General features: G+C 51.7%; 11 protein-coding genes across 11 annotated transcripts; 6 read left to right on the top strand and 5 right to left on the bottom strand.

The window, feature by feature from the left end:
- Nucleotides 1-47: 47 nt before the first annotated feature.
- BDV14DRAFT_163355 (histidine biosynthesis protein HIS4) lies at nt 48-2,994 on the bottom strand. Its single transcript, XM_073767028.1, has 3 exons — nt 1,998-2,994; nt 391-1,953; nt 48-340 (listed from the first exon to the last, which is right to left on the bottom strand). The coding sequence occupies exons 1-3, from the start codon at nt 2,842-2,844 to the stop codon at nt 150-152; spliced, it is 2,601 nt and encodes an 866-aa protein (XP_073633444.1). The 5' UTR covers nt 2,845-2,994; the 3' UTR covers nt 48-149.
- A 261-nt stretch (nt 2,995-3,255) lies between these two features.
- BDV14DRAFT_195167 (amidohydrolase) lies at nt 3,256-4,872 on the bottom strand (the record flags this gene model as incomplete). Its single annotated transcript, XM_073772108.1, has 2 exons — nt 3,256-4,329; nt 4,393-4,872. 2 exons carry the CDS (start codon nt 4,870-4,872, stop codon nt 3,256-3,258), a joined length of 1,554 nt encoding a protein of 517 aa, XP_073633443.1.
- Nucleotides 4,873-4,916: 44 nt separating this feature from the next.
- Nucleotides 4,917-7,014, top strand: BDV14DRAFT_208185 (permease family-domain-containing protein; the record flags this gene model as incomplete). The annotated part of the gene is made up of 4 exons (XM_073775337.1): nt 4,917-5,283; nt 5,356-6,035; nt 6,090-6,549; nt 6,598-7,014. The coding sequence occupies exons 1-4, from the start codon at nt 5,122-5,124 to the stop codon at nt 7,012-7,014; spliced, it is 1,719 nt and encodes a 572-aa protein (XP_073633442.1). The 5' UTR covers nt 4,917-5,121.
- Nucleotides 7,015-7,675: 661 nt separating this feature from the next.
- On the top strand, nt 7,676-8,984 carry BDV14DRAFT_186796 (uncharacterized protein; the record flags this gene model as incomplete). The annotated part of the gene is made up of 2 exons (XM_073770868.1): nt 7,676-8,653; nt 8,697-8,984. 2 exons carry the CDS (start codon nt 7,676-7,678, stop codon nt 8,982-8,984), a joined length of 1,266 nt encoding a protein of 421 aa, XP_073633441.1.
- Nucleotides 8,985-9,311: 327 nt separating this feature from the next.
- BDV14DRAFT_163352 (putative lipin Smp2) lies at nt 9,312-12,414 on the bottom strand. The gene is made up of 5 exons (XM_073767027.1): nt 11,933-12,414; nt 11,805-11,875; nt 11,479-11,746; nt 10,544-11,426; nt 9,312-10,494 (listed from the first exon to the last, which is right to left on the bottom strand). The coding sequence occupies exons 1-5, from the start codon at nt 12,039-12,041 to the stop codon at nt 9,612-9,614; spliced, it is 2,214 nt and encodes a 737-aa protein (XP_073633440.1). The 5' UTR covers nt 12,042-12,414; the 3' UTR covers nt 9,312-9,611.
- A 3,942-nt stretch (nt 12,415-16,356) lies between these two features.
- Nucleotides 16,357-17,948, top strand: BDV14DRAFT_163341 (tRNA guanylyltransferase). Its single transcript, XM_073767026.1, has 7 exons — nt 16,357-16,468; nt 16,517-16,606; nt 16,750-16,881; nt 16,938-16,982; nt 17,143-17,407; nt 17,486-17,590; nt 17,660-17,948. The coding sequence occupies exons 1-7, from the start codon at nt 16,455-16,457 to the stop codon at nt 17,888-17,890; spliced, it is 882 nt and encodes a 293-aa protein (XP_073633439.1). The 5' UTR covers nt 16,357-16,454; the 3' UTR covers nt 17,891-17,948.
- Nucleotides 17,926-19,122, bottom strand: BDV14DRAFT_163340 (uncharacterized protein). The gene has a single exon (XM_073767025.1). The coding sequence runs from the start codon at nt 18,831-18,833 to the stop codon at nt 18,057-18,059; it is 777 nt and encodes a 258-aa protein (XP_073633438.1). The 5' UTR covers nt 18,834-19,122; the 3' UTR covers nt 17,926-18,056.
- A 338-nt stretch (nt 19,123-19,460) lies between these two features.
- On the bottom strand, nt 19,461-21,847 carry BDV14DRAFT_163336 (WD repeat protein). The gene is made up of 6 exons (XM_073767024.1): nt 20,806-21,847; nt 20,594-20,693; nt 20,417-20,483; nt 20,031-20,368; nt 19,857-19,980; nt 19,461-19,804 (listed from the first exon to the last, which is right to left on the bottom strand). The coding sequence occupies exons 1-6, from the start codon at nt 21,602-21,604 to the stop codon at nt 19,655-19,657; spliced, it is 1,578 nt and encodes a 525-aa protein (XP_073633437.1). The 5' UTR covers nt 21,605-21,847; the 3' UTR covers nt 19,461-19,654.
- Nucleotides 21,833-22,282, top strand: BDV14DRAFT_44317 (uncharacterized protein). The gene has a single exon (XM_073776781.1). The coding sequence runs from the start codon at nt 21,987-21,989 to the stop codon at nt 22,215-22,217; it is 231 nt and encodes a 76-aa protein (XP_073633436.1). The 5' UTR covers nt 21,833-21,986; the 3' UTR covers nt 22,218-22,282.
- Nucleotides 22,283-23,547: 1,265 nt separating this feature from the next.
- BDV14DRAFT_163333 (uncharacterized protein) lies at nt 23,548-25,020 on the top strand. The gene is made up of 2 exons (XM_073767023.1): nt 23,548-24,887; nt 24,937-25,020. Exon 1 carries the CDS (start codon nt 23,884-23,886, stop codon nt 24,484-24,486), a length of 603 nt encoding a protein of 200 aa, XP_073633435.1. The 5' UTR covers nt 23,548-23,883; the 3' UTR covers nt 24,487-24,887; nt 24,937-25,020.
- On the top strand, nt 24,573-26,022 carry BDV14DRAFT_44278 (class I SAM-dependent methyltransferase). The gene is made up of 2 exons (XM_073776780.1): nt 24,573-24,887; nt 24,998-26,022. Exons 1-2 carry the CDS (start codon nt 24,658-24,660, stop codon nt 25,905-25,907), a joined length of 1,140 nt encoding a protein of 379 aa, XP_073633434.1. The 5' UTR covers nt 24,573-24,657; the 3' UTR covers nt 25,908-26,022.
- The last annotated feature ends 590 nt before the right edge of the window (nt 26,023-26,612 follow it).

Raw genomic sequence — 26,612 nt, 5'->3', positions numbered from 1 at the left:
TTCCATTGCACTACCATAGTCGGCGTTAGATACCATTCATTAATTACTGATTCTGAATCAACTTTTATTGCTTATTGCTCGTATCATTCATGCATGCGTTGACCACTACCATAAATCCAAACTCCCGAAATGAACAAGAGAAAAATCAACTATTGCTTCATCGCTGCAACGCGGATGCTGACAGCACGCTTGTGCGCGTCAAGTCCTTCAACCGCCGCCAGGGTCTCAACTGTCTTGGACAGTCCAAGCAGACCTTCCGCTGTCAAGTTCGAGCTGGTGATGTGCTTGAGGAAGGAGCCGAGGTTGACTCCAGAGTACTGCTTGGCGTAGCCGTAGGTTGCTGATTCATGTTAGCAGACGATCAAATAAAATATGAAAGGGGATACATACGCAATGAGTGGTTGACACCAGCAGAGTAGTCGCCGACACTCTCAGGGGTCCACTTTCCGATAAAGACACTGCCAGCGTTCTGGACCTTCTCGACAACAGCCTCGGCGTTCTCAATTTGCAAAATCAAGTGCTCAGGGGCGTAGTCATTGCTGAGCTCCATAGCCTCCTCAATGTCCTTGACGACAAAGGTAACGGAGTGTTCAAGAGCTCCACGGACAATGTCCATGCGGGGAAGGGCTCTGGCCTGGCGATCGACTTCGTCGTCAATAGCCTGGAGCTCCTGCTCGTTGAGGTCAATAGCAATGAGAATGACCTGGGAGTCGACACCGTGTTCAGCCTGGCTCAGTAAGTCAGAGGCGACAAAGGCAGGGTTGGCAGCCTTGTCGGCAATGACAAGAACCTCAGAAGGTCCAGCGGGCATATCGATGCTGACACCGGCGGAGGTATCGTTGGAGACAAGCATCTTGGCGGCAGTCACGAACTGGTTACCGGGTCCAAGAATCTTGTCCACCTTGCTGACGGACTCTGTGCCGTAGGCCATAGCAGCAACAGCCTGAGCACCGCCAGCGAGAACAATGCTTTCAGCACCGACCTTGTGAGCGACGTAGACAATCTCGGGGGTGATGCTGCCATCGGAGCGAGGAGGCGAAGCAAGGACAATCTTCTTGCAGCCAGCGACCATGGCGGGAACACCCAGCATCATAGCGGTGGACGGCAGGACGGCGGTACCACCGGGAATGTACAGGCCAACACGCTCGATGGGACGGGAGAAGCGGGAGCAAACGACACCAGGCATGGTCTCCATCTTCATAGTGTCGTTGCTGCTCTGTTGCGCACTGTGGAACTTGGCAATGTTGGAGATACTGACGTCAATAGCCTCCTGGACATCAGGAGACAGCTTCATCAGCTCAGCAGGGAAAGGAGCCTTGATGACGGGCGACGTCAGAGAGGTGGCCTTTTCGAACTTGTGAGTGTATTTGAGGACTCCAGCATCGCCGTCCTTAATGACATCCTGGACGATAGGCTTGACAAGTCCGACAATGGCGTCGTTGGACTTCTGGGAAGGACGCTTAAGGTAGTCCTGGACCTTCTCCTTGGGCGTCGAAGCAGTAACGACACGGATCATTTCAATGCGAGATCTGTCATCCTCCTTCTCTACAACCTTCTCCTCTTGAGGAGCAGGCTTAGCCTCGGCGGCCGGTGCAAGGCCAGCCTTTTCAGCCCAAGGGCCCTTGGCGTCACCCTTTCTGCGCTTGACCTTCAAACTCTTGAGATCGAGGTTACGCTCAACATCTTCGAGGCTGACACCAGCAGCAACACAACGGGTAAGAGCGAAGTACAGGAGATCAGCAGCTTCGAACGCAATGTCTTCCTTGGACTCGGCACGGCACAGCTCGTCGGCTTCCTCCATGATCTTAGCTTGGGTGAGTTTGGGCTCATTGAACAGGCGAGCAGTGTATGATCCAGCCGGGGCATCGGCTTTGCGGGCTTGAAGGGTCTTTTGGAGGCGGGAGAGTCCGGTGTATGGTCCGAAACAGCTGGAGGTTCCGAGGTGGCAGAATCCTGGAGATGTTAGAAAAGCATTAAATAGAACACAAGTCACTTACCACGTCCGATCTGCTTGACAATGAAGACCAAGCAGTCGCTGTCGCAATCGAAGCCAACACGAATCAGCTCCTGCACATCCCCGCTCGACTGACCCTTGTACCACAAGCCCCGCTTTCGGCTCTGGTAAACACCAGTGCCTGTGCGGAGGGCCTCTGCAATACTCTCGTCGCTGCTCCAGACGAAGCCGAGGCATGTACCACGCTCATCATTGACAAGAGTAGCATAAAGACCATTGCCCTGGTCCAAAACTCCACGGGCAGCAATCAGAGAACCAGCCTGGATCTTGCTACTGGATTGGTCCCGGCTAACGGTCAGAGCTGTAGCAGGCACAACACTGACACCACCCTGCTTCATTGTGTCCTTGATAGCGTCTTCGGTGACATCACCAGTGTAGGTACGGTATAGGAGCTGAGCTTCCGCATTGAGACCGAGCTTCACAGAGATGGCGTGGACGGAAGATGAATCCGTGCACAAGCCAGCCTCTTCGCGGTCAACGTGCTTGACGACCCATTGTTGAAAACCCTCGACTTGCGCATCGGACGAAGTGTAGACGACGAGACGTGAGGAGGGGACGGACTGTTCTTCGGTAAGGGCGTTCAATTGGTCGAGGGTAATGAAGATCTTGGCCGCACCGGCATTGAGGATATCGACGAGGTCTCCGGTCGCTGAGATTCTGGTGGCGTCAACGTAGACATCCAGCTGGCGGAAGTTCTGGCGGACAAAAGTCTCCGCTTGTGAGAGATCGGTGGCCTTGATGAGGACACGGCCAAAGTAGGCAATCTGCTGGAGAGTAAGGCCGTCGGAGGCGGCGGCGGGGTCGTACGAGACGAGGAACGGAGTAGCCATTGTGATTCAGTCAGTCAATGGGCTTGAAATTGGAAATAAGTGAGGGTAGAAGATGAAAGAGAGAGAGCCCAGTCTCCAGTACGGAGAGAAAGAGGGGAAGAGGAGAGGCAAGGGCGAAAGTGAAGCTGTCGTGCAACACTGCGATGATTCATCCCTTCGCTCGATCAAAGAAAATTGCCCGCCTCGCTACTCACCGCCCGCCTATCTCCGCGAACTCGCCGCACGTCACATGATATGTTATTCTCATCACGTGGCCTGTTAGAAATGAGGCTCAACTGACTTGTTGATTCCACGGTCTCTTAGCAAGTAGTGCTTGTTATTCTGTACAACGGAGATCCGGGCTCTTGGCTGTACTGACATGCTTTCTGAACTTTCCAGCCATGTGAACATCTTCTTTCATCTGTATAACCCCTATACACTCAACCACCCACACTTCAACTTCCCCTCCACCAAATTCCCACCCTCCCTACACCTCTCCCGAATCCCCCTCGCAGCCCCCTGAGCACTCCTCACAATCTCCATTTCCTTCTCCCGTCCCCCATTAACAAGCACCCCATCCCTAACAAGAACCTCCCCATCAACCATAACAAGACTCACATCTCTCCCCGAACACCCATGCACAACCGTCGTGACAGCCGTAACACCCCCCTTCCCCTCCTGACTCCAATCCCAAGGTGCAGCCCCAATTCCACCCCTTCCATACGGATCAATCAATATGAGATCAGCCTTCTTCCCAACCTCCAGACTCCCGATTTCATGATCTAGCCCGAGGGCCCTGGCGCCGTTGATCGTCGCCATTTCGAGCGCCGTTTCGGCGGGGATCAAACTGGCGTCGTGGTTTAAGCCTTTGTGCAGGGTTGAGGTCAGGTGCATTTCGCGGATCATGTCGTAGTGGTTTGAGCAGGGGGCGCCGTCTGTGCCGAGGGAAACTGTCATAGATGAGGATGCGAGCATGGGAGGGATGGGCGCGACTCCCGATGCGAGCTTCAGATTCGAAGAGGGATTATGTGCGACGGCTGTTCTTGTGGAGGATAGAAGGGGGAGATCAGTTTCTAGATCGAGGTTCACCATGTGTGCGAGGACGAGGTTGTGGCTTTGTGTCCCGTGGGTTGGCTCTTCGTCTTTGCTGTTGCCGGTACTTGGTGTCGATGGCTGCCCGCAAAGCTTCGCATCCCTGATAAACTCCATAGCACTGCACCCATACACATCATGATATATCTCACGATCCCTTGGAGCTTCAGCGCAGTGCATCGTTATTGATATACCATGATCAGCACAAGCCTTGCCTAGCTCTTGGTATAGAGACATCGGAGCACCCCGCGGCGTCCCAGCCGCAGCCCAGACATGCAACCGGTCATTATACAGTCCATGATACTCCTCATGTGCAGAAACAAGTGCCGGAATAGACATATTGATCAAATCCCGATCTCTTGGGTCTGTGATTGATAGTTGTCGGTTTGTTTCGGGGAATTTGACGAGTTTGCCCTGGTACACCCTGTCAGTATTCGCCCCCTAAAACACACCCATTGACTAGCTATAGAGACATACCAAACACCCCCGAACCCGCATCTCCTCAACAGCCTTACAAACCCCACTCCACCCCGCGCGGAACGTAACCATCGGATCCAAAAAGCACGTTGTTCCCGTTTTTAACATCTCCGCGATCGTAAGTCTCGCAGCATTACACCCATCCTCACCCTCATATACAGACTCCAAAGGCCAGATTGCATCGCAGAGCCAGTTGTGTAACGGTATATCCTCTGCTAATCCACGAAGGAGGGATTGCACGAGGTGCGCGTGGGTGTTTATTAGCCCTGGACAGAGGATGGAGCCTGTGCAGTCGATTATTTCGAACTTTGCATTCTGTTCTGAATCTGAGGTGGAGATTGTCAGGGTCTCTGGGGGCGGACATTTTCCTAGCGCTGCTATGCGACCTCCCTGCACGAGGATGTATCCGTCGTTGATGACTTCGCGGTTAGGGTTCACGGTTATGATTGTTGCGTGGAGGAAGAGCGTTGACGTGGACATTGTGAAATCTAGCACAATTCTCTGGGTAGGAGATAGTAGCTACACAACTACCTACGAATAATAAAGTTTTTTTTAGGTAGTTTGTACTTTGTAGATAGGACCTCGGCCGAGGCTTGGCTTATCAAGGTAAGCTTTATCAGCGGATTACCCCGAATCCTATAGAGATAACTAGTGGAGGATGCGGTATAAAAGTTGGAGATGCCGGCGGTGGAGGAATAGGGGTAGAGTAGAATCGGCGACAGAGCAAACATGGAGACGGATGACAAGTCGGTGACACGAACGGATGCTACGGCATACGTACCTCCCTTCAGCACTGGTGATGGCAATGGCGACGCCGAGGTCCTCCCCGTTTCCCGCTGGGAGAAATGGCGGCAATATATGACGAGTCGGGAGGGGTGGGTTGGGAACTATGTACGACCCCTATTATTTTTTTTGCCCAGTCATAACGATGGTGATGATGATGATGTTGATAACTGAACGCAGGACTACCTTTACCTAATAACCCCCAACATCCCACCCCTAAACCGAAAATACAAGAACGTCAATCCCCCCTTCTACGGTCTAAACGATGAAGTCCCTATCCTCCTAACCCTCCTTCTTGGCCTTCAACATGCACTCACAATGATTGGGTCCGTAGTATCACCGCCACTAGCCATAGCAGGAGGCGCATTTTACCTCAACTCCGATCAAACGCAGTATCTTGTTTCAGCGGCGTTTATAACAACGGGGATTGCGACGGCGCTTCAAGTGACAAGGCTGCATATTACGCGGACGCCATTGTATATCGGGACAGGACTATTGAGCGTCGTCGCGCCAACATTCGATATCCTTGCTGTGGCGTTTAATTATACAGGGCGCAGGTACGCGAGCGGAACGTGTCCTGTTGATGTCGACGGTGGGAAATTGCCTTGTCCTGAGGCTTGGGGGGCGATGTTGGGGACGATGCTTTGTACCGTCTGGGTGCAGATAGCCATGTCGCTTGTGCCGCCGCGGGTTCTGGATCGGGTTTTTCCAAAGGTTGTTACGGGGAGTTTGTTGTTGCTTATTGGGGTTTATCTTGTTGGGAATGGGATGCAGAATTGGGGTGGGTCGAGTAATTGTAATGGGGGGGATGGGTTTTATGCCCTTTGTCCGGATACGTCTGCGCCTAGGCCACTGCCTTGGTAAGTACTTTTTCTTCTTCTGTCTGATACTGGCAATACTGATTAGTGATGTAGGGGCGACCCCAGACTCATCGGCCTCGGCTTCAGCGTCTTCATAACAATCATCATTGTCGAATTTATCGGATCACCAATTATGAGATCCGCCTCGGTCATCTTCGGTCTCGCAGTAGGCTGCACAATCTCCGGCGCAACAGGGTATTGGTCTCGTAGCCAGATAGACGCTACGCCAGTTGGGACCTTTCTCTGGGTGCACACCTTCAAACTCTCTGTCGACGGGGCATTGGTTCTACCATTGCTTATCCTGTTTGTCTGTGAAGCAGTTAGCTGTATGCCTGATATCCTAGCAACAGCAGAGATCTCACGAGTCGCCATCGACGGTCCAGAATTCCACAGTCGAATCCAGGGAGGTGTGTTGTGCGATGGAATAGGGAGTCTGATTAGTGCACTGGGGACCAGTCTGCCGATGGTCAGCCAGGCAGGAAACAACGGTGTTATTTCATTGACTGGGTGTGCGGTATGCTTTCCCTGTCCCTTTTCTCTTCTTATTCTAACGTTTATAAAGAGCCGCCGCGCAGGCTGGACCGCCTCAATAATCCTAATCCTAATGGGCATCCTCGGCAAATTCGGCGCCGTCTTCGGCTCCATGCCTCCCTCCGTGCTAGGCGGAATGCAAGTCTTCCTCTACAGCACAATAGCCGTGGCAGGAGTACGTGTTCTGGGAATGGTCACCTTCACGCGCCGCAACAGGTTCATCCTCACGGCTGCGCTGGGAATCGGGTTCATGGACATCGTCACGCCCGAATGGTTTGCTCAGGTCCTTGCGTATGAGGGTGATAATGTTAGACTAGAGGGGTTTCTGCAGGGTGTTAATCTTATTGTTGAGACGCCATTTATTATTGCGGCTGTTGTGGGGGTTTTGCTTAATGCTGTGTTGAGGGGTGATGAGAAAGATAGAGAAGGGGAAGGGTTGCCGGCTTGATTGTGTGTATACAGTAACATATGGCATTCCGTACGAATGAATGCAACGCTCTGTATAATAAGTGATATTTGAGGAAGGAGCAATTGGTTCTATTGTACCCATCGTACCTTCCTAGTAAAGTAAATGTGCTGCTACACCAGCGTTCTATTGCTGGGAAGGAACAATCTCGGTTCGGAAGGAGCGATGGACATCCATTCCCCATGAGCTAGCCCTCTACCGGTGTATTGCAAGTGTCATTCTACATAATCATCACTATATTACTCACGAGTCTTGTTTATGAGAGACTTTGTGGACACAAAAGTCACTTGACAACCTCCAGCTTTCTCAACTAGATTCCTTCCTTGGACGTAGACCAGCAGACTCACTGGGGTGGTGTCTGAGAGGTAGAAAGCCGATCTTGAATTTCTTGATTGTGAATATTCTTACTTCCATCAGACACAAATATCTAAGCTTCAAGCGGTATCTAGATCGGCCATGCTAATGTAGACGATTTGTCACGATGGCGACATCAAAACAAAGAAACCGAAAGCCCTAGTTACCTACCCCACCCCGGCCGAACTACCTCGGCATTGTTAAACACTTGCCTATGTCAACTTGCCTTTGAAGATACTCACTTCAGGCACTCGGGCACCATGCCTCAACATGTCGCCAACAAACACAAATGTCAAATCTCTCCCCCCGCGCGCACCTAAAACGCCTTACTTCACACCCCCCCAACAACCCCGGCGCAGCCCTCGACCCAAACAACCCATCAACACCAACTCTCTTCCACCCCCTCAAAATCCGCAATGTAACACTCAAAAACCGCATCATCGTCGCACCAATGTGCATGTTCTCATGCGAGCCCGACCCCTCGCACCCAGCCGTCGGCGCACTAACAGACTGGCACGTCGCGCATCTGGGCCATCTTGCCGCGAAAGGCGTCGGGTTGGTGATTATCGAAGCTACGGCCGTAACGCCCAGCGGGAGAATCTCGCCTCAGGACTCGGGACTCTGGCAAGGTATTGGGTCCGAGCAATGGAAGGCGTTAAAGAGGGTTGTGGATTTCGTGCATGCGCAGGGGTGTAAGGTTGGATTGCAACTCGCGCAGGCGGGGAGGAAGAGCAGTACTGTTGCGCCTTGGTTGGTACCGAAGCAGTCTGTGAAGGGGGAAAGAGGGAGGAGGACGAGTTGGAGGGCTGATGGGGATCCTGGTGGGTGGCCCTGTGATGTGGTTGCGCCGACAGGAGGGGATGAGTATAAGTGGGCGCCTGGTGATGAACAGTTTTGGGCTCCACGGGAGCTCAGTGCTCTAGGAATCAAGGAAACGGTGGAAGCATTTGCGCAGAGCGCAAAGACGGCAATCAACGCTGGTATTGATGTGATTGAAGTCCATGCCGCCCATGGCTATCTTCTGCATGAGTTCTTGAGCCCCGTCACCAACAGACGTACAGATTGCTACGGTGGAAGCTTCGACAACCGAGTCCGTATAGTCCGTGAAGTCCTTACTGCTATACGCGCTGTTATTCCCCAAGGAACACCACTATCCCTCCGCATCAGCGCAACCGACTGCCTCGAAGAGCACCCCATCTCAACAGAAACAGGCAGCTGGGACATCGCCTCATCAATCCGACTAGCAAAGCTACTACCAGAGCTCGGGGTAGATCTGTTAGACGTCAGCTCGGCAGTACCACAAGTACCAGCGCATTCAGCCACCAGGTCATTCTGGTTACCAAGTTGACATGGCAGGTCAAATCCGCAGGGAGATCCACGCAGCGGGCCAGAAGACATTGATAGGAGCAGTCGGTCTGATCAAAGAGGACATTGTCCAGGGAGCTGATGCGGTCAGACAATCCGGGGACAAGGCAAAAGCCGACGTCGTCTTGATGGCTCGACAGTTCATGCGCGAGCCATACTGGGTGTTTGCGGCTGCGAAAAAGCTCAATGTACCTGTGTCGTTGACGTTGCAGTTTGGTCGGGCGTTGCTATGATCAGTAAGTGCAAGTACGCTGTTAGTACTTAGGCACCTAGAATAGAATAGTTTCACAGAAGACAACGTCTCAGGCCCTGCAATCGCACCCTCCACGTTGTCAATGTCAGTCGCTCCTTCCTCGACAGAGTCTATCTGCACACCCCAAATAGGCAGGTGCGATGGGTGGTCGCTCCTCCCTAAAATTATCAAAACTCCATGAGGAAGGCGCGTCTGGGCGGTAGCTCCTTCCTCAATAGGTACTCCCGGGCTATGATCGTGCCTTCCTCAAGCAAAGCGGGAAAGCCTAGTAGGAATATCTACTCATCAAAACTCCACCAGAAAAGGTCTCTGAGCACGAGTATTGTCAGGCCAGCAGCCTCAGTTATATGATTGTTCGCATTATTGCTTCTATAGCGTAAAAGTACAGTTCTAGGCTGAAGGCTGGGTGCTTCAAGAATAATTAATCAACGCTGACATGCAACCGTAACCCATTATGCGGCTTGCCAAATCAAAAACAGAAAAAAAAACACCGTCGATGCAGTAGTCTAAACAAACTCCCTCAAGGCGCGTCTATAAGCTCGGGAATGCCGCTCCAGAAATCGTCACATATGTCGAATATGCACATGCTGATGCTGATGCACGGTTTTCACCGGCGGGGCGTGGGCGGAGTTGAATCCTTGCCCCGGATTGGAAGTGTAGTCTCTTCCACCTCATCCTCTTCGTATTCTTCGTCTTCTTCTTCGTCTTCAATGTCTCCTTCGTCTTCGGAGGCTACGCTGCGTGTCTCCGCTTCGTTGTAGGGGTCGGTGGCTTGGGAGATGAAGCTTGCGGCGAGGTCTTCCTCTCCGACTTCATCGTCTTCGAGCTCGCTACCTTCGTCTTCGTAATCGCGTTCGTCCTCGTCTGCTCGGCTTTCGCTCTCGCTATCCGTCGTCGAGATGTCATCGAGGTCACGTGGAACATCTCTCCAGTAGGTGAAGTCGGTATACTCTTCGCCGCCAGCTTGAACCAGCAAACTGGTTGGAGGGAAGAAATGATCAACTAGCTCACGCATGGAGACATAGCTACTCTTGTACTTGTTCAAGCTCAACAAGTCAAGCTGGACCTCGGCGTTCGAGTTGATAGTGAAAATCCGGCTGGAGGGAATGTTCACGGACCGGTAGCTGAGAGCATCTGTGAGCCGGTTACCGAAACCCGCATAGAAAGGGTTCTCTTTCCCGTTGAAAAGATTCAAGATATCTCTCAAGCACGCCATCTTGAACACCTCGGGCTTTCTAAGATAGATTTCTCGTCGTAGTGCTGCCATTGTCCGATCTGGACTCATGATTGTAGGTCCCTTTGGAAGTCTATAGCCATCCTGACAGACGCCGTAAATGTACGACCGCGTGGTATCGGCTTGGCCAACGGAACGACTGGTGAGGTACATGATATTGTACCCATTGCTGACGATGTCTGTGTAGAGCTTGGCCACTCCAGCATGGGTCCAGTCTCGGCCGATCATGTTCAGAACGTGACCCAGAGCATCAGACCTATCACAATTAGAGGGGATAAACCGGTATAGTATAGACGGATACTTACTTTGTGATTGTCCCATCAATATCCGAAATAACAATTGGGGTGTCTCCGCTCCATAAGTACATGTTGGCTGTGCAAGTCGCTTTGTTGACGCTAAAGGACATATCGTTGATGCCAGGCTTCAGATTCAGCGCCTTCAGCTGATCGCTTGTGAGTCGCAACGTTTTCGCATAGTTCCGAAGTAGCTCCTGTGGCACATTGCTGTGCGGAGGAGACTGCGGTGGCGTGGGGAATCCAGGCTGAACATCGGATTTTGCGCGCTGGTGTCGCACCTGGTACGAGGGGTCCTTGAGCGAGTTGTCGCTATCGCTATGGTAACCAGGGTCGGAAACCGCATTCTCACTCATTGCAGAGCTAGGTCGCATGGAGTTGAGGGTGGCTCGGCGATTAGCCGCTTCTTTGGCCTCTTCGCTGCTATATATCCACAGGTTCCCATGCTCATCTGCCCCAATAAGCGCACCGATATCGTAGTTTCCTTCCAGCTCCTCTGCAAGGATTTTTCGTGCAACAACCTCTGCTCGGAGTGCATCCTCTTCATTGCTTTTATAACCGGTCATGTCAAGCATAAGGTCTCCGCTATCGGTAACGCGAGAAGGAATATTCGACGTCGATAATTTCTGAGAGAGGGTCGTTGCGCGCGAAACAGCGTCTTTGAGTGACACGGGTGGAGGGCTTTGGGACCTGTGTGCATCTGCATCTCCATTTGAGTGGGAAGAATCAGGCCGCGGTAGCCCATAAGCATAGTCAACGGCGCTGTTGTGAGCGTCGGCTGGCAGAATGCCATCAGACATTGCCCTGTCCAGCTTGTGTTCTGCTCCGAAAGATCCACGTAATGGTCTCTCCATGGAGGTTTCATCCGGCGACTGTGATAGCGGAGTAATCACGCCTAGAGGCACATGAGTATGGGGCCAAATGGGTGAAGAAAGCAGACTCCGTACCTAAATCACTTGTTGCCCGACCGGTTCTCGATACCAGGGGCGGGTGAGCACCGCCTTTGCTTTGATCTAGATCTAGGTATTCCGGTTCTTGGAGAGATGGTAGGTTCTCTTCGCTGCGCGTTTTTGGGCTGGATATGGGCGATATGATGGGTGACGTCTGCATCGATGCGGGGATCTCATCTGTCGTTTCAAAAACGAAGAACGCCTCCCCGCCCTCACCGAGCTTCATTGCATAGTTTTGTTTGACACCATTGACTTGAAATTCCACCTAGGACTCATTTAGTCTCCGAAGCAGACTGTCGGGGTATGTCCTGGGATCTGGGTACCTTCTTCTCGTACGGACGGAGTAACGAGAACTTGCCGAATCGGACGTGAAAGGGAGAGCACGCAAGGGTCCCTAGAAGATCGTGAAATCAGCGATAGCTCATTAAGAAGATCATCTCCTCGAGCATACCATCTTCCTGCTCAATAACAATCACATCAATGGCTCCGCTCAAAGTCGCTGGATTGATGGAGTTCCAGGTCTTTGAGACCGAACCACTGATACTTCTGACGTACTGCATCCCGCCAACTCAACGCGAGATCCCCTCGCAAGGAATATGACTTTATAAACGAGACGAATATCGCGCAAAAGAACAGAGTGGTGAGTGTCGTAGAATTGGCAGAGTGAAACGTCACAAGCTTAAGCCGGACTTGCCGCCTACTTCAACCCATGTGACAGCCGAGAGACATGCGCCGAGTGGAGAACGAGTGGGAGGTATGAACGAAGAATGCGAGGGCCTCGAGCGACCGGGGAATTTCAACGCATCGCAATATAGAAGAGAACGAAATATAGAAGGCTGACAGTGCAGCGAATATGTAATAAAAGGCCGTGACAGCCGAGAAAAAAACGCTGAGGGAGGAGGTTGGACGACCGGGGCGTTGGTTGAGAGGAGGCAGCTCTCTCAACAACCCAACATGCAATCACTGATCAGCTGGCCTTGTTTCGCTGCATGATTCGTTACATAAGCCCAATTTTATGTCTCGGATTATGCACCACTGATTTAGAAACTGCCGCTAGTCCGCTTTCGTATCAGCCCTGTCGCATGACCTGGACCGGGCTAGGCCTATCCTGGCAAAAGCTTGAAGTGCTGAGTCAGGGTCACATGACTCTCCCCACTGGCACTCCGCGCTCATTTTATCGAGGCTGCCGGAGTTGAGTCCGAGACAGCAGACCCTGTGAAGAGCCCGGCATCCCGTCCTCTTTCCACTTGCCCCATGGACCGGAGCTGGGATGTATGAGCCATTCTATCTCCCTTTTGACGCCTACCCAAGCGTGGTACCCCGTGTAAGGGTGCGAGGCGTCATGGCTCTCTTTCTCGCTGCCAGCATCCTGTGGGCGCTGAGTTGGTAAGTCTCAAGTTTCTCCTTGGTACCAGATGCTTGTTTCTGACTTATGAAGGCTTCTATATCGTGCCTGGCAAGTCTGTCAAACGCCCAATGAGCTTTTGATAGAGAAGCTTGGTTTAGATATCCCTCCGCCACCCGAAGTTACCCTGGAAGAAATAACCGCTCGCGAGATAAGGATTGCTTGGAAGCAGCCCGAATTCCACAACTCTATTCACCGGCATATCATACAAGTCAATGGCGCGAAAGGTGAGTTTGATCAGGTCATGCCATGTGGATGCGACTGACCGGATGATTTCCTGACCAGTGGGTGAATCCAAACGAGCGGAAACCGCCGTCGAGATCCTGAACCTTGTCCCCGGAAGCATCTACCATATATGTGTCCAATCAGTCAGCGCGGCCAACTTTCAAACACCGAGCGCAGTCATCCATGTTCGCACAAAGTCTCTTCCAGCCTCGCAAACCGACGACAATGCCTCGTCGACGGGTCCTACGATTCGAGCCTCGATCCCTCGGTCAACCGCCGGTCTCCCTACGCCTTCGGCGCCAATGATGGCTCGCGAACACAGCGGTGGTCCGTTACAAAAGCGTTCATCTGTCGGCCGTCGGCCGTCCCCTGCGGCCGGTGCGGCAGAAGTTTCACACAGCCACCCAGAAAACGTGCATCACAATGCGGCCGCTTACGACCAAAATGAGGATATTTCTCGGCTAGCCGATCGACTGAAAAATCTGCAACATGACAACGACGCCGTGGAAAAACAAACAGCCGACGAAGAGGAAGAACATTTTGCCCTTTTGAAGGATCTCGAGAAGCAGCGCGATGAGTTGAAGAAGCGGGTCAGGGAGAAGGACGAGGCCAGCGGCGACCTGAAGAAACATGTGAATAAACTAGAAAGCGTCAACCGGACTGTGCAAAGTGAAAAGGCAAAGCGGGAAAGGGTTCTTCAGCAGAAAGAAGCCGATCGCCAGAAACGGAAGAAGGACCTTGCTCGCTGGCAGACGCAGATCGTGCAAATCGCCGCCGACACCGAACAAGCTAAGCAAGAAAAGGCGCGTCTTGAAGAAGAAGGAAATAAGCGTGCGGATGAAGTGAGAGAGAAGATCTCAAAGGAGCAGGGTGAAATGAAGGTCATCGATGAAGAGATCCAAGATAAGGGCGGGCGGGTCAAGAAACTCGAGGATGAGAGAAAGGGTCCCTCAGAGGAGGACGGCGAGGATGGGAAGGAATTGGACCGCATTGACAACGAACGAGCTCGACAGTGGGAAATCAAACTTAGCCATCTCCAAGCACGCTACGCTGCGCTTGTGAACCTGCACACCCAGGCTCAGCAGCAGTATACAGAAGCACAGGAGCGCTTCAAGTGGCTGACTTCCCAACGCGCTGGTAATGCTCCATTCACACTGCCGGCTATAGATCCTGATATGCCTTCTGGCGCTACTATACGCCCACCGCGTCGGCATCGCAGCTCGCTCAATAGCAATGTTTCCTCGCCGATGAACTTTTCTTCTCTCGAACCATTCCCTACCAGCATGAATTACAATCCTCCCACGACCAGCTCGCCTACGTTTGCACCTGCCTCTTCTTTCTTCAATATTAATAATGGGATGACCCTTCCTGGATTGACGAGTGAAGCTGAGAGTTTCCGCCGAGGTTCCGACTTCTCCATCACCAACCCGCAGATGAGCCCTCGAGCGGATGCATTGCTTCCGTCTGATCTGCTTGGAGATGAAGAGTCACCAGAGTTGCCGAGGCCTGTCATCAGGCCTCGATTCTCTGATTTCGAGGAGACTGATACTCAGCGAAACAGCTTCCCTCCAGATCCGTCTTCCCCAGATTCTGCTGGGAGTCGGCCTGCGAGCCTTCTACCCAGTCCGCAAGAGATACAGAAGCAACCTCAAGATACTGAAGCGCAGAGTACACCTGATGCAGATGAGGCACCGAAAAGTGCCTCTAGGCGTTTATCTGGCCTTTTCAACTTCAATCGTCCCCGTGGCAAGACCCTCGCAGAAGAGCCGCCTCTCCTAGGGACATTGAAGCAAGGCCAAAGCCAGTCATTTCCGAGAGAGATGGATGAACTCGAGCCTATTGGAAATCGTCGCCGCCGTCTAAGCTATACCAGCAGCTGGGCCAATCCCATGTCGTTGCTTCCGAGAAACAACACAACCGGTGCTACTCCTGACAGCTCATCCGACCACATCCCGTCCAGGCGCACCGCATTCTCCAGCATATTCTCATCAAGCAAGTTTGGGTTCGGAAGCGGTGGGTTTGGCAAGGGCGAGGCTTCTGATATTAATACCGGTTACAACCAGTTCAGCCCTCGACATGATCCCATTGACCCGTCATCCATATTGGGCACGGTTCGGAGAAGGGGGTCATTGTCTCCCAGGCCGTCATCCACGTTCTCGTTTGACAATCAACTTCCGCATCCATCTACAGACAACCGCCACTTTGGTTGGCCGACTGCTGACAAGCCCGGCGGCCGCAGTCCTCTCGGGTTCCACTGGGCCTCACCCTCAACCTGGTCAAGGCATCAATCTCGACGCCCTTCTACCACTCACTATGGTTCCTCGGGCCATCTTCCTCTAGGCTTCTCGGGTGATGCCGATTTTATGGATGACTCCTTTGAAAGACAAGGTCGACCACTACAAGCGCCTATCGGGACACGACCATCATCCTCTCATCGGCCAATAACGCCAAAGTTGAACCCTGCAGCGCCCACTTTTAGGACAATCTTTGGCGGCAAGAGATCGGACAAGAAGGATGATAAGAACGAGGACGAGGAGACAGAAGAACACCTCCGCATGTCCTTCGATGAGGGCTCTCCCTCGGAGTCGCGAGACTCTCGCTCTTTGTCCAATTTTCCCAGGGACTCGTACGAGTCCCTCGAGCGCATGCCGTCAGCCGCATCTGCCGACAACGCCAGCTCAAAGGAGTCATTCATCCGAAAGATTACTCGAAAGGGCAGTTCCAGCAAATTCGGCTCCTGGAAAGACCGCTCCGGTCTATTCTCCAAGAAAGGCGATCAATTACAAGGCGAAATCGATGAGGACGGCGATGGCGAGGTCCAACTCGCCAAAAGCATCGACAGCACCGTGTCCAGCACTCCCTCACGGAGCAGCCTGAGCTTCTTCAGTCGCAAGTCGAAGAAATCCGACAAGGCGGCTAGTGAGACGAGCGAACGACCCAGTGAGCGTTTCAGCGAGTTTGGCGATGATGAGATTCCGGAAGAGGAGACTGTTTAGCTAGTTATTATTACCACTCTTTAGACTCTCCTATAGTATGTATAGATGCCTCTACAGTCTATAGCTTATATTAGACTATATATTCTTGCTCCCACCAACTCTAAAAATTTTATATTTACGTAGTCAATAAGATCCCTGACCAGATCATCCTGCCTACCAAGTTGTTGCCTTGACACATTCACTGCGGCGTTGGGCGATGACTCCGAGCCAGCGGTTACCCACGTTCAGGCTCCCCACAATCTCTTCAACCCTCACCATATCCCACACAAGGCGCGCATCAACCAGCAAATAAAACAAGATACCCTACATACAACTAAGAATTCATGATAAAGTTATAGTTCACCATCATGGCAAATTCAAAGTAAATCCCGAACCCCCTCTTTCAATGTACAGGGACTAACAACCCCAGATACGAATACGTCAAAGCCTTCGAGCAAGACGACACCCTGCTCCCAAACACATGGATCGTTGTACGGATTGACGGGAGGGGGTTTCATAAGTGCGTTTTCTCACTTTCTCGCCTTCTCGGATCGAGTCGTCTTGGACGTCTTCGTCTGGGTCTGGGTCTCTCCTCTTCCATGTCCTGGAGGGTGCCCTTTGAAGAACTCGGTTCTCGGTCAGTTACTGATACAGCAAGGAAAGGTTATCCGACCGCTACGCCTTCGAGAAACCAAATGATCGGCGCGCGCTCGATCTCATGAATGCTGCTGCTGTGGAGGTTCTGAAAGATTTGCCGGAGTTGGTGGTTGCTTATGGGGTTAGTGATGAGTTTAGGTATTCTACGCTATGCCAGAAATGAGTTGAGAAAGGGGAGTTCTAACAGTGTATAGTTTCGTCTTCCATCCATCCTGTGAGCTCTTTGAGAGACGGAGCGGGTATGTCTTCCTGCGATACTTTCTCTTCAACTTTTATCCTGTGCCTGTCCTGTCTTGCTTTCCATACGCCGATCAAATCTCTACAGCAAACCACGGCAAGGAATAGCAACAAGCAACAGGACAAGATACTGATACTAACAATGCACAATACACAATATAGAAAGCTGGTAACAACAATCGTCTCAACATTCACAGCCCACTACATCTACCTCTGGCCCAGCTACTTCCCCTCTACACCCTTGCAACCACCATCTCTCCCCTCCTTCGACGGGCGAGCCGTAGTCTACCCCACCAGTCGGAATCTGCGAGATTATATGAGTTGGCGCCAGGTCGATTGCCATATTAATAACCTATATAATACGACGTTCTGGATGATGGTTTTACGGGGCGGGATGCGGAATACGGAGGCTGAGGAGGCGTTGAAGGTACGTTCCATCCATCTCTAATCTTTTTGGACAATACAAGGCAATGGGGAGCAAAGGGGGATGTTAACATTGGTGTAGGGGACTGTCTCCTCGGACAAAAATGAGATACTGTTTAAGCGGTTTGGGATAAATTATAATAATGAGGAGGAGATTTATAAAAAAGGAAGCGTGGTATTTCGGCAGGTGAGTCGTTTATATCTACCCTATCCTCTCCTCTCCTCTCTATAACCAGTTCGTGCTGATATTTCGCAGTATCAACTTGAAGAGAAGAAGACGGGGGGTACGGATCAGGATGCAACAGGAGAGCAGGATACACCGGCTAGTCAAGAAAAACTCTCGAAGACGCAGCAGGAGAAGTTCAAGAAGTTACGACGGAAGGCACAGGTTGTCGTTGAGCATGTGGATATTATCAAGGATGAGTTTTGGGAGAGGAGGCCCTGGATTTTGTCGGGGAGGGTGGGAAAGTTACCGACAGAGGCTTGATTCATGCGTTGCGATATAGATAAAAAAAAATAAATTGATGATTGAATGCACTGTTGATTCATTGTTGATGCAGTGATATGTAGGTATACTCTTAAACTAAATGGGTATCTATAACAATCTAAGTCTATATATGCTATGCCATGCTCATGCTATGCCAACAGATCTATTAGGTCGATTTGCTCTTCTTGGACTTTCGTTTTGAAGGCTCCTCTGACGACGAAAATGTGTCGCGTTTGTTTTCCTTCTTGTCCTTTTTGCCCTTCTTTTCTTTCTTTTCCTTCACGGGCTTCGTATCTGAAGAGGTAGCATCCTGTGCATCCGTCGAATCGAGATCCATTGATACCGGCGTGGGATAGTCGTCTTCAGGTTTCTTTTCCTTTCTCTCCTTCGCTTCAGCCTTCAATTTCTTCCTTTCGGCCTTCTCTTCAGCCCTCTTTGCCTTCACTTCTCTCTTCTCAGCCCTCGCTCGTCTGCGCTCTTCCTTCTCGGCCTTCCTTTTCGCTTTCTCTTCCTTCCGCCTCTTCTTCTCCTCCCTCCTTACCCTCTTCTCCTCCTTCGTTTCCTTCTCACCAACCCCCCTTTTCCTCTTCCCCAAGACCTCCTTCTCCTTCTGACCCTTATTCCCAAGAGTCCCAGGAACAGTCTCCCCTCGAACAAAAAACCGATAAAGCTCACTCGTCAACGCATTCCCCTTCCCAACAACCCCCATATCCTCCTTTTTTTCATTCCCAATCCCCTTAAGCGCGTCCTCGAACCCGCGCAGCCACCACTGATTTGTCGGGTCCTTTGTCGTCGTTTTCCCAATTCCGCTGTTTCCGCTTCGTCGCGCGACGAGAAGGGGCTTTGTTAGGCCTAGTCCGCCTCGTGCACCGGCGCGGTCGGGGTTCAGTGGGTTGCCGGGGCCGGACCAGCCGTGTTTTATTAGGTAGGCGTAGGCGTCCATTTCTGTGGGATTGGTATGTAGACGAGAAAGGGTCGGGTATTCGATCAAGGGTAGGTAGGCGTGGTTCTGTTCCTCGGTGAAAGGCGCATAAACGGAGGTAGGTAGGTAGGAAGTCAATCGCAGGGTTAATCGAGCGGAGTCACCGTCTGCTTTCCCGTTGCGCGCTAACTTGAAAGTTGCAAAAAGAAATCGCTGGGGAGTGAAAATTAATCAAAAGCGATCGCAATAGAAGAAAAGAGAAACCAGTCGCGCCCTGCGGTCCTCAACTCGACTCAAGCAGTGTCGACGTTGTTATCGGGAGAACAAAAAATTTCGAGCGGGCGCAGATAAGATTCGGCCGCGGATGTCTGTCGATCTAGCCGGCGAGTTTTAGTTGGCCCGCTCTGTGTAGTACATTAGAGAGTGTATTAGCATGCTGAGTTCAATACAATTTTCATCGTTCCAATTGAGGAAAAAATATACTGCTTGGGTCCATTTTAGGGGTCTACTGTCAAAGTCATTTTTCTTGAATGACTCTAGATGCTTGTGGGTTGAGATATGGAGGGTATGCGATTGGCAGCAACAATATATATCTCCGGAGACCGTTTATGTAAAAGCTAAGTACATATGCGTGCCCGGTAAGTTGATCGGGACGGTAACAGTCGCTCTTTCCCCAAATGATTGTACCCAGTGTCCGTATCCTCGCACGGAAGGTACGACCGTTGCTTGTTCTTTCCTATTCCAGAAAGTACGCATCTTCTCTCAGCCGCACTCCGAGTCTCAAGGCAAGTGAGGCAAATTTAATGGGCTAGCATCAACATCAATACTTTGGGTTAACTAAACTAATATGGCTTGTATCTACCCTTCTCCTTGGTCTTCTTCTCCCTCGGTCGTGATGCCTCCATCGCCGTGTCTCCTCCTTGCTCTTGCTCGCCCTCTGGTTTCCACGCGCGGACGAAGCCGTCCTCGCCACCGGTGAAGACGGATTGATTCTAAATTGATTAGTCCGCAACATACAGACAACATTAGAAGGAGAGTATGCACCTGTTCATCCACATAGATAGAGCGCACGACTTCCTCGCCATGAGCGCCAGGTAGACGCCATAGGTTCTGCTCGTCGAAGCGCCAGGGGTTTGGAGCGAGCGGGATAAGGTCCAGGCGTTTGTCACTGTTGATTTATTAGCAAGCATATAGAAGCAAAAGATTGGCGACGCATACATCTTATTGCCCGCAGCAATATAAGGTCCCTGGCTACCAATGCACAGCTGCGCGATATACTCGCACTGAAGCGGCTGTCTCAAGTCGCCAAACTGCACTGGCTCAGGCTCCTGGGCCTGGTCATCGGGGTTCGTAGCAGGGTGGATAGCGAATGTCTCATCGTGGCTCAACGCGTAGATAGCCTGCTCGTTGATAAAGCCGGCATGGTGCACGGAGCCGTGGTTGATGACTTGCACTAGGGCCTCGTCTTCGTCTGTCACGGTTGTGTCGTAGATGTTGACGAGGCCATCGGTGCTCCCCGACAGCAAGATGTTGTGGCGGGTTGGGTGGTATTGAAGCTGGTACTGTTAGTGAGGTCTCAAGTCTCTGGTTTGGGAGAGACGTACCTCTGTTACATCGTCATTGTGGCTTTCCACGTACTGAAGATGCGGTTGATTGGGGGATCTAACGTCCCTGCGTTAGTTAGCAGCTCGATAAATTACCACGTGCGTAATATAACTTAATATCTTGGCTGTCCTCGTATTGGAGGATGTGAAGACGCATATAGACATGGGTGAACTTACCAGAATGCAACAATAGCCTGGTGACAATGCAGTTCTGTTCCGGCGACGATGTTGTTTGTCTGGGAGCAGCCGGCGACGGACAAGGCAGGCGCCTCATTTGCTGTTGCAGTCAGTAAATCAGATCGACATGGCAAATTATTGAGATAGAGCTATTGTCTATACAAACACAGGAAAAAGTGGCAGCCCAAAAGGAAATGCAGGACCAGACTTACATGATTCCACCGCAACGACAGCGGCATTCTTCCCATTTCGCAGATCCCACAGTTTCACTTTGCCGTCTCGCCCGCCGGTGATCATCAGCTGGCTACTTGCATCATACGTTCGCAAGGACGTGACCCCATCGTGTGTGTTATTGGCCACCAACGACGCATGACTGAGGTTGTTGGCGTCAAAGACGCGCAGCGAATCATCCGATGAGATGGCCGCAAACTCTGTTCGCGACGCCGGGACGATCGAGTAGATGTAGTTGTCCTCTGGCAGAGACAGCGAGGTAGACGCCGTTTGCTTGAGTGTATGCATGGCTTGGCTAGCTTGTTTGACGACGGTGGTTGATGACGCTTTTACCGGATTAGAACAACTAGACGCCCGACCTATAAGGCAAGTGCGGAAAGGGTATAGTCCAGTCCCTTGCTTTTGTGGGATCAGATCCGCCGAGCAGCTGGCAATCGAGAATCCTTCCAAGTTGTTTCCGGAGCGAGGCCCGAGGTGTGGATATGCAAGGCTTGATACGTACAGGCGGCGGCCACAGCGGGAAAATTTTTCGTTCTTCCTCCCGACAGCTGTGCCGCAGAGAATGAGTTTGGAGACCTGACGTGGAGAGGCCTGATAGGAATGATCGGGGTGCGATCTGTGGTTGCTTGGAGGATCCCGATATTTGTTTTTTTCTCGCTTCCTGGTTCTCGGGATGGAGACGAGGAGAAGATTCATGACTCGACACAATGCCAAGACTGCGTCAGTGCCTGATATTACAGGCACCATAGCGGATATAGTCCCGGGTCTCGTTAACCACATTCATCCTGGTCTTGCGACAGAAGGGTCCTTGAGAGCTAACTTGTGACAAAGGCGGCAATATTGAATGAGCTACTACGCACTACTCCGATTATATACTGGGTGGGTTAAAGTCTATCGTCGATTTTCCCTCTTGTGGATCGCCTACGATTCGCTTTCAAACCTGGAATGCATGGGACCAGGTCCAGTTTTAAACGTCCAGATTTTCCATGTCAGTTGTAAATCCTGCGGCCAGGCAAATGCAAGGAATTTTGTATGGTGGTGTCGGTGGGGTGATCCTCGAATTCTCAGACGCAAGACGGTTCAGAGCATGCAACGCCGTCGAAGATGATTGGCAGAGATCTATTGTGTATGATGCAGTCAAAGCCACCGGCAGCCACCCGGCATGTTAGTCAATCTGGCCTCGAGACGGTACGAGAGATGTTCACTTCCAAGCCAGGTTCATGAACGCGTGTGTCCGTTCGACCGGGGTCGTTATTGGCAGGAAGGAAGTCCAAGCCGTGTCTTTTCAGCCCCGTACCCTGTATACCAGCCTAGCCAACCAGGAGCCAAAAGCCGCTCAGGATTTCCTGGTGATATCACAGAGTGGACTTTCATGCCGGCCCTAGTCCGATGATCGGACAGCAGATAGCGGGGATGTATTACAGCTGTGGCTAGCGCATCATCCAGCTGACGGTCCAATGATCATCTTCGCGCTCCGGTTACCCTGGCAAGGGAAATTATGCCTGGCAGGTCGTTGGCTTGCCCTACGGAGTAGAGATCATATTCGGACAAGCTAAGACTGATTCGTAACTCCGCGGGGGAGCGACCAGGGCACGAGTGTCGCAGCCAACAAAAGAGTCGAGTGATATGCTTGTTGCAATGCCTGAGCGTGGCAAGTCAGGTATAGATGCGCTGCCGCAGAAGGCGCAATAAATCCAGCTGAGGCGATGTACTGTCATCCGTCAGAGAAGTCGGTGAGGAACGCATGGAATTTACCAGTGATTCCATGAAGCTTTCATGATATGGGGCCCCGACGCGTTACCAGATACAGCTCGGAGATGACCGCCACAGAGACAGTGTTGTGTTTTCTTGTCGCGAGTCTCGTGACCAAGGGCGTCTGTAGAAGACCGCATTTCTATTCAGCATCCACCAATGATGAGCCAGCCGTCTGGCCAATGTTTTTTCAAGAGCTAGTGCGCACATTGGCCCGGTGCTAGAAGGCTAGAAAAGTGACCTAGCAGCATAGCCTCTTCATCCTCGTGGAAAAGGGTGGATACACTAGAGAATGCCGGGAACCACAGGAGATGAAACTCTGTCGAGTGGCATGTGCGCGTTTCATCGCTGACCAGTGTTCGTTTCGGCGTTATTGGCGACTCAGTTTTAGGTCGTGAACTTTGCAGGATTTGTGTTTCGAGGTGGGTTAGAATAGTGGACTGTGCAGCGTTATTCAACCATTTAGCCACTCAGCCACGGTCTTGTAGAATTGGCAGGCAACTGTCAATTTCCACTCGCAATTTGAACTAGGCAGTGCACTTGAAATGAAGATTCTCAAAATCAGCGTCATCATGCTTCAGCAACCCAGAGTTGAGAGAATGAGCGAGAATTCTGTCGAGGCACCATTGCCAATCAATCTGGGGATTGATGAGGTATACTGGGGAGTAGGCGCTTATCCAGGGACGTTGATATGGTACCAAACTTTGAGAAGAGTAGTTTCCGGTTCGGCACTTCCAAGCTCACTGAGGGGCAAACCAGGAACGTCTGCTCCAGAATTGCCGGGAGTTAAGCAAATGAGTGGCCAGTGGCCAGTGGCCAGACTTGAGTAGAGTTGAGCACGGGCTTTGAGACGACAGACGGGCTTGGACTCTGGAATATATTTGCGAGAGACAAAGAAACTAAGGCTTGCTACAGTAGCATTAATGAGTCGCACACTGACACGTCGCGACCCAGCAGAGCGGTAGTTGTACGTCAACGAGAAAAACACACAGAAATCCATAGAGAATCCTTCAACCAGACTCCTGGAACAAAGAACTGGCAGACTAACGGACCGCTTCCCGCCCGGAAGTCAACGGTACTAGTCGTGGCAATGGGTCCTCTCTGGCCAGTGGTCACTAGGTGCTTGATGCTGTTCATTTGCAATCCCAGGAAATGGAGCAGTTCAACGGTTGTAACCGCTGGATGTCCGTTGCACCTGCGCCTATAGCACAAGGCCTAGCAGCAGCAGCCCACTCCAGAGGGGCCGTTCCTGCGCCCTCCATCTGATACAGCTACAGTACAGGGGCCTGATCCCAGTCGTCCTAGTGATGCTGCTAGTGATCCTCTCTAGTGTTCCCCTGATTCATCCTCTTTTTCTAATTCCTCATTCCTGTCCTCCTTCTCTCTTCCACTTCAGTCCGCCCCGCCCCTCTCGCGCCCGTGGGCCCAACCGGGTCAAGAAAAGCGGCTGCGACAACCTTAAAGAGGGCCTGCTTTGCTTGATCCAATGGTCGCCCGTGCCTGTTGCTGTCGCCGTCGTGGCTGTCACTCTTCGACTTTATTTTTCTCTGCGTGCACTTGTTTATCCTCTGCTGTCTCTCCTCACGGTCGTTGCCCAACACCGTGACCGCTACTTCTGTTCTCTCGCTCTGCTGACGACTACTGTTGTTGATACCTCACTGTCCATTCCTTTGCCGCGAGGCTCTTACTTTCGACTCGTTCGCCGAGCTATAATTGACCCCCTTGCCCCCTCCTCCCCCCCCTCCCCGGGGTGTTTGCCTACCCATTTCTGGCTTCAATTTCACGGCCATAAATTCTTCCAGAACTTGCCGACTCCGCCACGACTATTTTTTTCCTTTTTTTTTGCTTTATCACCATTCATTCATTCAATCATTCATTTTTTCCTTACTGGAACTTGGGCGAACTTCTGATCTCTGACTTCCTAACTGATCTATAACTATAAGGTGCTTTCAGCTTGTTCCCCGCCGCTCAGCTGCCCGCCGAGCGCACCCCACGACTTCGTATAGTCCACCGCGACTTCACTATTATCCCACTGTCTCCTGCTGCTGCTTGTCAACAATCGCGCTCTACCGTTGCCTCAAATGTTTGGCAGAAGTCCGGTAGGACCTCTGCCCTCGACCATGGGCTCTCCAGCGCACAATCACTACAGTTACCACTCTCCTACTTCCAGCGAGATAGGTCGGTCAAGGCAAGGTTCAGACACCATGGATATCCAGCCTGCCCCGGAGAGAGAATCAGTGCCGAGGACATCGGCAATTGATGGCTCGTGGAATCGGAATGGGTCTCAAAGTATGAGCCCCATGCATAGCAAGTACTTCTCTCTTACCCCTCCGCTCCTTCCTCTTATCAACCAAATCTAGCAAACAACTGTCCCCGGAGAGAAGCTAATGATTTTCTCTTCTCTCTCTTTGTGTTGCACAGCTTCGAGCGAAATCCACCTCCTCATGAAGAGAACGGACGCGTCTATCATGGCTTTCGCAGAGGCATGTACTTCCTGCCCTGCGACGAACAAGAACAGGACCGCCTCGATATTTTCCATAAACTTTTTACAGTGGCTCGAAACGACCATCTGCTGTACGCACCCATGTTCGAGCCAGGCACCAAAAGAGACCGATTTCTCGACCTAGGTTGTGGAACTGGCATTTGGGCGATTGAACTAGCGATGAAACACCCCGAGATTTTCGTCGCCGGCGTTGATTTGTCTCCCATACAGCCCCCGAATCACCCAATAAACTGCGAGTTCTACGCACCCTTCGATTTTGAAGCTCCGTGGGCATTGGGGGAGGAGGACTGGGATTTTATCCATCTCCAGATGGGCGCCGGCAGCGTTCTAGGCTGGCCGAACCTGTATCGGAGGGTCTTCTCCCACCTTCGGCCGGGTGGTTGGTTCGAGCAGGTCGAGATTGATTTCGAGCCTCGCTGTGAAGATCGGTCACTGGACGGAACCGAGCTGCGCAGGTGGTACCAATGTTTGAAGGATGCGACAGCGCATACTATGCGACCAATCGCTTATAACCCTCGTGTTACAGAAGACGAACTCAAGAAAGCCGGATTCACAAATGTCAACCATCAATGGGTGGGACTTCCTCTGAACCCATGGCTTCAAGATGACCACGAGAGAAAAGTGGCAAGGTGGTACAATCTTGCCGTTTCAGAAAGTATAGAAAGTATGAGTATGGCACCCTTTCGTCGTGTCTTCAACTGGTCGAAGGAGGAGGTCTTGCAGTTTGCCGAGAGAGTTAAGACCGAAGCATTCAACAAGGATATCCATGCCTTCAACGTTCTACACATAATCTACGCACAGAAACCGGCCTCGGGCGCGTCAAGCTAATTGGCAGCCACCGAGAAACTAGCTCGCATTGCAAAACGGAGGATTACTGCTGTGATTGGAAGTTATTTCCTTGGAATGCTAGTGCATGCCTCGATCGACATTGGACGGCGAAGTACATCAAGCGCGCCAATGAAACCCGAAGACGGACCTTGTATCTTACAGGTCATAGTTCATCCGCCCATGTCCCTCCCGCTGCGATTTGACGATGCCACGACCTTGTCCTTACCGCATCATACCCGCGAGACCTCATCCGCTCCCACTCCTAATTCGATAACGTCGTCCTCGCGCGGAAGATAATCAAAAGAGCTGTAATGCTTGAGCTTGCACGCCCAAGCGTACGGTAGAAATGTCAAAATCGGAGACAAGAGTACACGGGTCGTCGCATGCTTGACACCTAATAAAAGCGAGATGAACGACGTCGAATAATCGGGCATGCGAGCGGGATTATACCAGACGAAGTCTAAGAGGGGCGGACAGAAAAGCGATGGGCGACCAAAAAGAGCAAGTGGCAGCACGAGCATAGATGCAGACAGTGTGCGGATCTAGCCGTGATATATACTTGGGTTCGGATCTCACCGTCTCACGGCTAGGTGGCTAGCGTTGGGTAGCGGTACGCCGAGTCCCTGTCCCTCGGTACCTGGTCTTCACAACATGCTTGGTCATAGACTGCACATCAAAATGTATCTACTAGTATAGCTTCCAAAA

The sequence above is a fragment of the Aspergillus stella-maris genome (assembly GCF_047715825.1).
Source record: "Aspergillus stella-maris strain CBS 113639 unplaced genomic scaffold BDV14scaffold_2, whole genome shotgun sequence".
Classification (NCBI taxonomy): domain Eukaryota; kingdom Fungi; phylum Ascomycota; class Eurotiomycetes; order Eurotiales; family Aspergillaceae; genus Aspergillus; species Aspergillus stella-maris.
This window is presented reverse-complemented; position numbering and strand designations above follow the sequence as displayed.

Coding starts and splice junctions, on each gene's coding strand:
- BDV14DRAFT_163333 (XM_073767023.1), top strand. CDS start 23,884: ATGCTGCTAGTGATCCTCTCTAGTGTTCCCCTGATTCATCCTCTTTTT.
- BDV14DRAFT_163340 (XM_073767025.1), bottom strand. CDS start 18,833: ATGGACGCCTACGCCTACCTAATAAAACACGGCTGGTCCGGCCCCGGC.
- BDV14DRAFT_163336 (XM_073767024.1), bottom strand. CDS start 21,604: ATGTGGTTAACGAGACCCGGGACTATATCCGCTATGGTGCCTGTAATA. Junction 20,369..20,416: donor ACAATGACGATGTAACAGAG/GTACGTCTCTCC, acceptor TAACAGTACCAG/CTTCAATACCACCCAACCCG. Junction 19,805..19,856: donor CTATCTATGTGGATGAACAG/GTGCATACTCTC, acceptor TAATCAATTTAG/AATCAATCCGTCTTCACCGG.
- BDV14DRAFT_44317 (XM_073776781.1), top strand. CDS start 21,987: ATGTTAGTCAATCTGGCCTCGAGACGGTACGAGAGATGTTCACTTCCA.
- BDV14DRAFT_163352 (XM_073767027.1), bottom strand. CDS start 12,041: ATGCAGTACGTCAGAAGTATCAGTGGTTCGGTCTCAAAGACCTGGAAC. Junction 11,876..11,932: donor TGTTATTGAGCAGGAAGATG/GTATGCTCGAGG, acceptor ACGATCTTCTAG/GGACCCTTGCGTGCTCTCCC. Junction 11,427..11,478: donor TCGGGCAACAAGTGATTTAG/GTACGGAGTCTG, acceptor ATGTGCCTCTAG/GCGTGATTACTCCGCTATCA.
- BDV14DRAFT_44278 (XM_073776780.1), top strand. CDS start 24,658: ATGTTTGGCAGAAGTCCGGTAGGACCTCTGCCCTCGACCATGGGCTCT. Junction 24,888..24,997: donor ATGAGCCCCATGCATAGCAA/GTACTTCTCTCT, acceptor TGTGTTGCACAG/CTTCGAGCGAAATCCACCTC.
- BDV14DRAFT_163355 (XM_073767028.1), bottom strand. CDS start 2,844: ATGGCTACTCCGTTCCTCGTCTCGTACGACCCCGCCGCCGCCTCCGAC. Junction 1,954..1,997: donor TGTCAAGCAGATCGGACGTG/GTAAGTGACTTG, acceptor TAACATCTCCAG/GATTCTGCCACCTCGGAACC. Junction 341..390: donor TGGTGTCAACCACTCATTGC/GTATGTATCCCC, acceptor AACATGAATCAG/CAACCTACGGCTACGCCAAG.
- BDV14DRAFT_163341 (XM_073767026.1), top strand. Junction 17,408..17,485: donor AGGCTGAGGAGGCGTTGAAG/GTACGTTCCATC, acceptor ACATTGGTGTAG/GGGACTGTCTCCTCGGACAA. Junction 17,591..17,659: donor GAAGCGTGGTATTTCGGCAG/GTGAGTCGTTTA, acceptor GATATTTCGCAG/TATCAACTTGAAGAGAAGAA.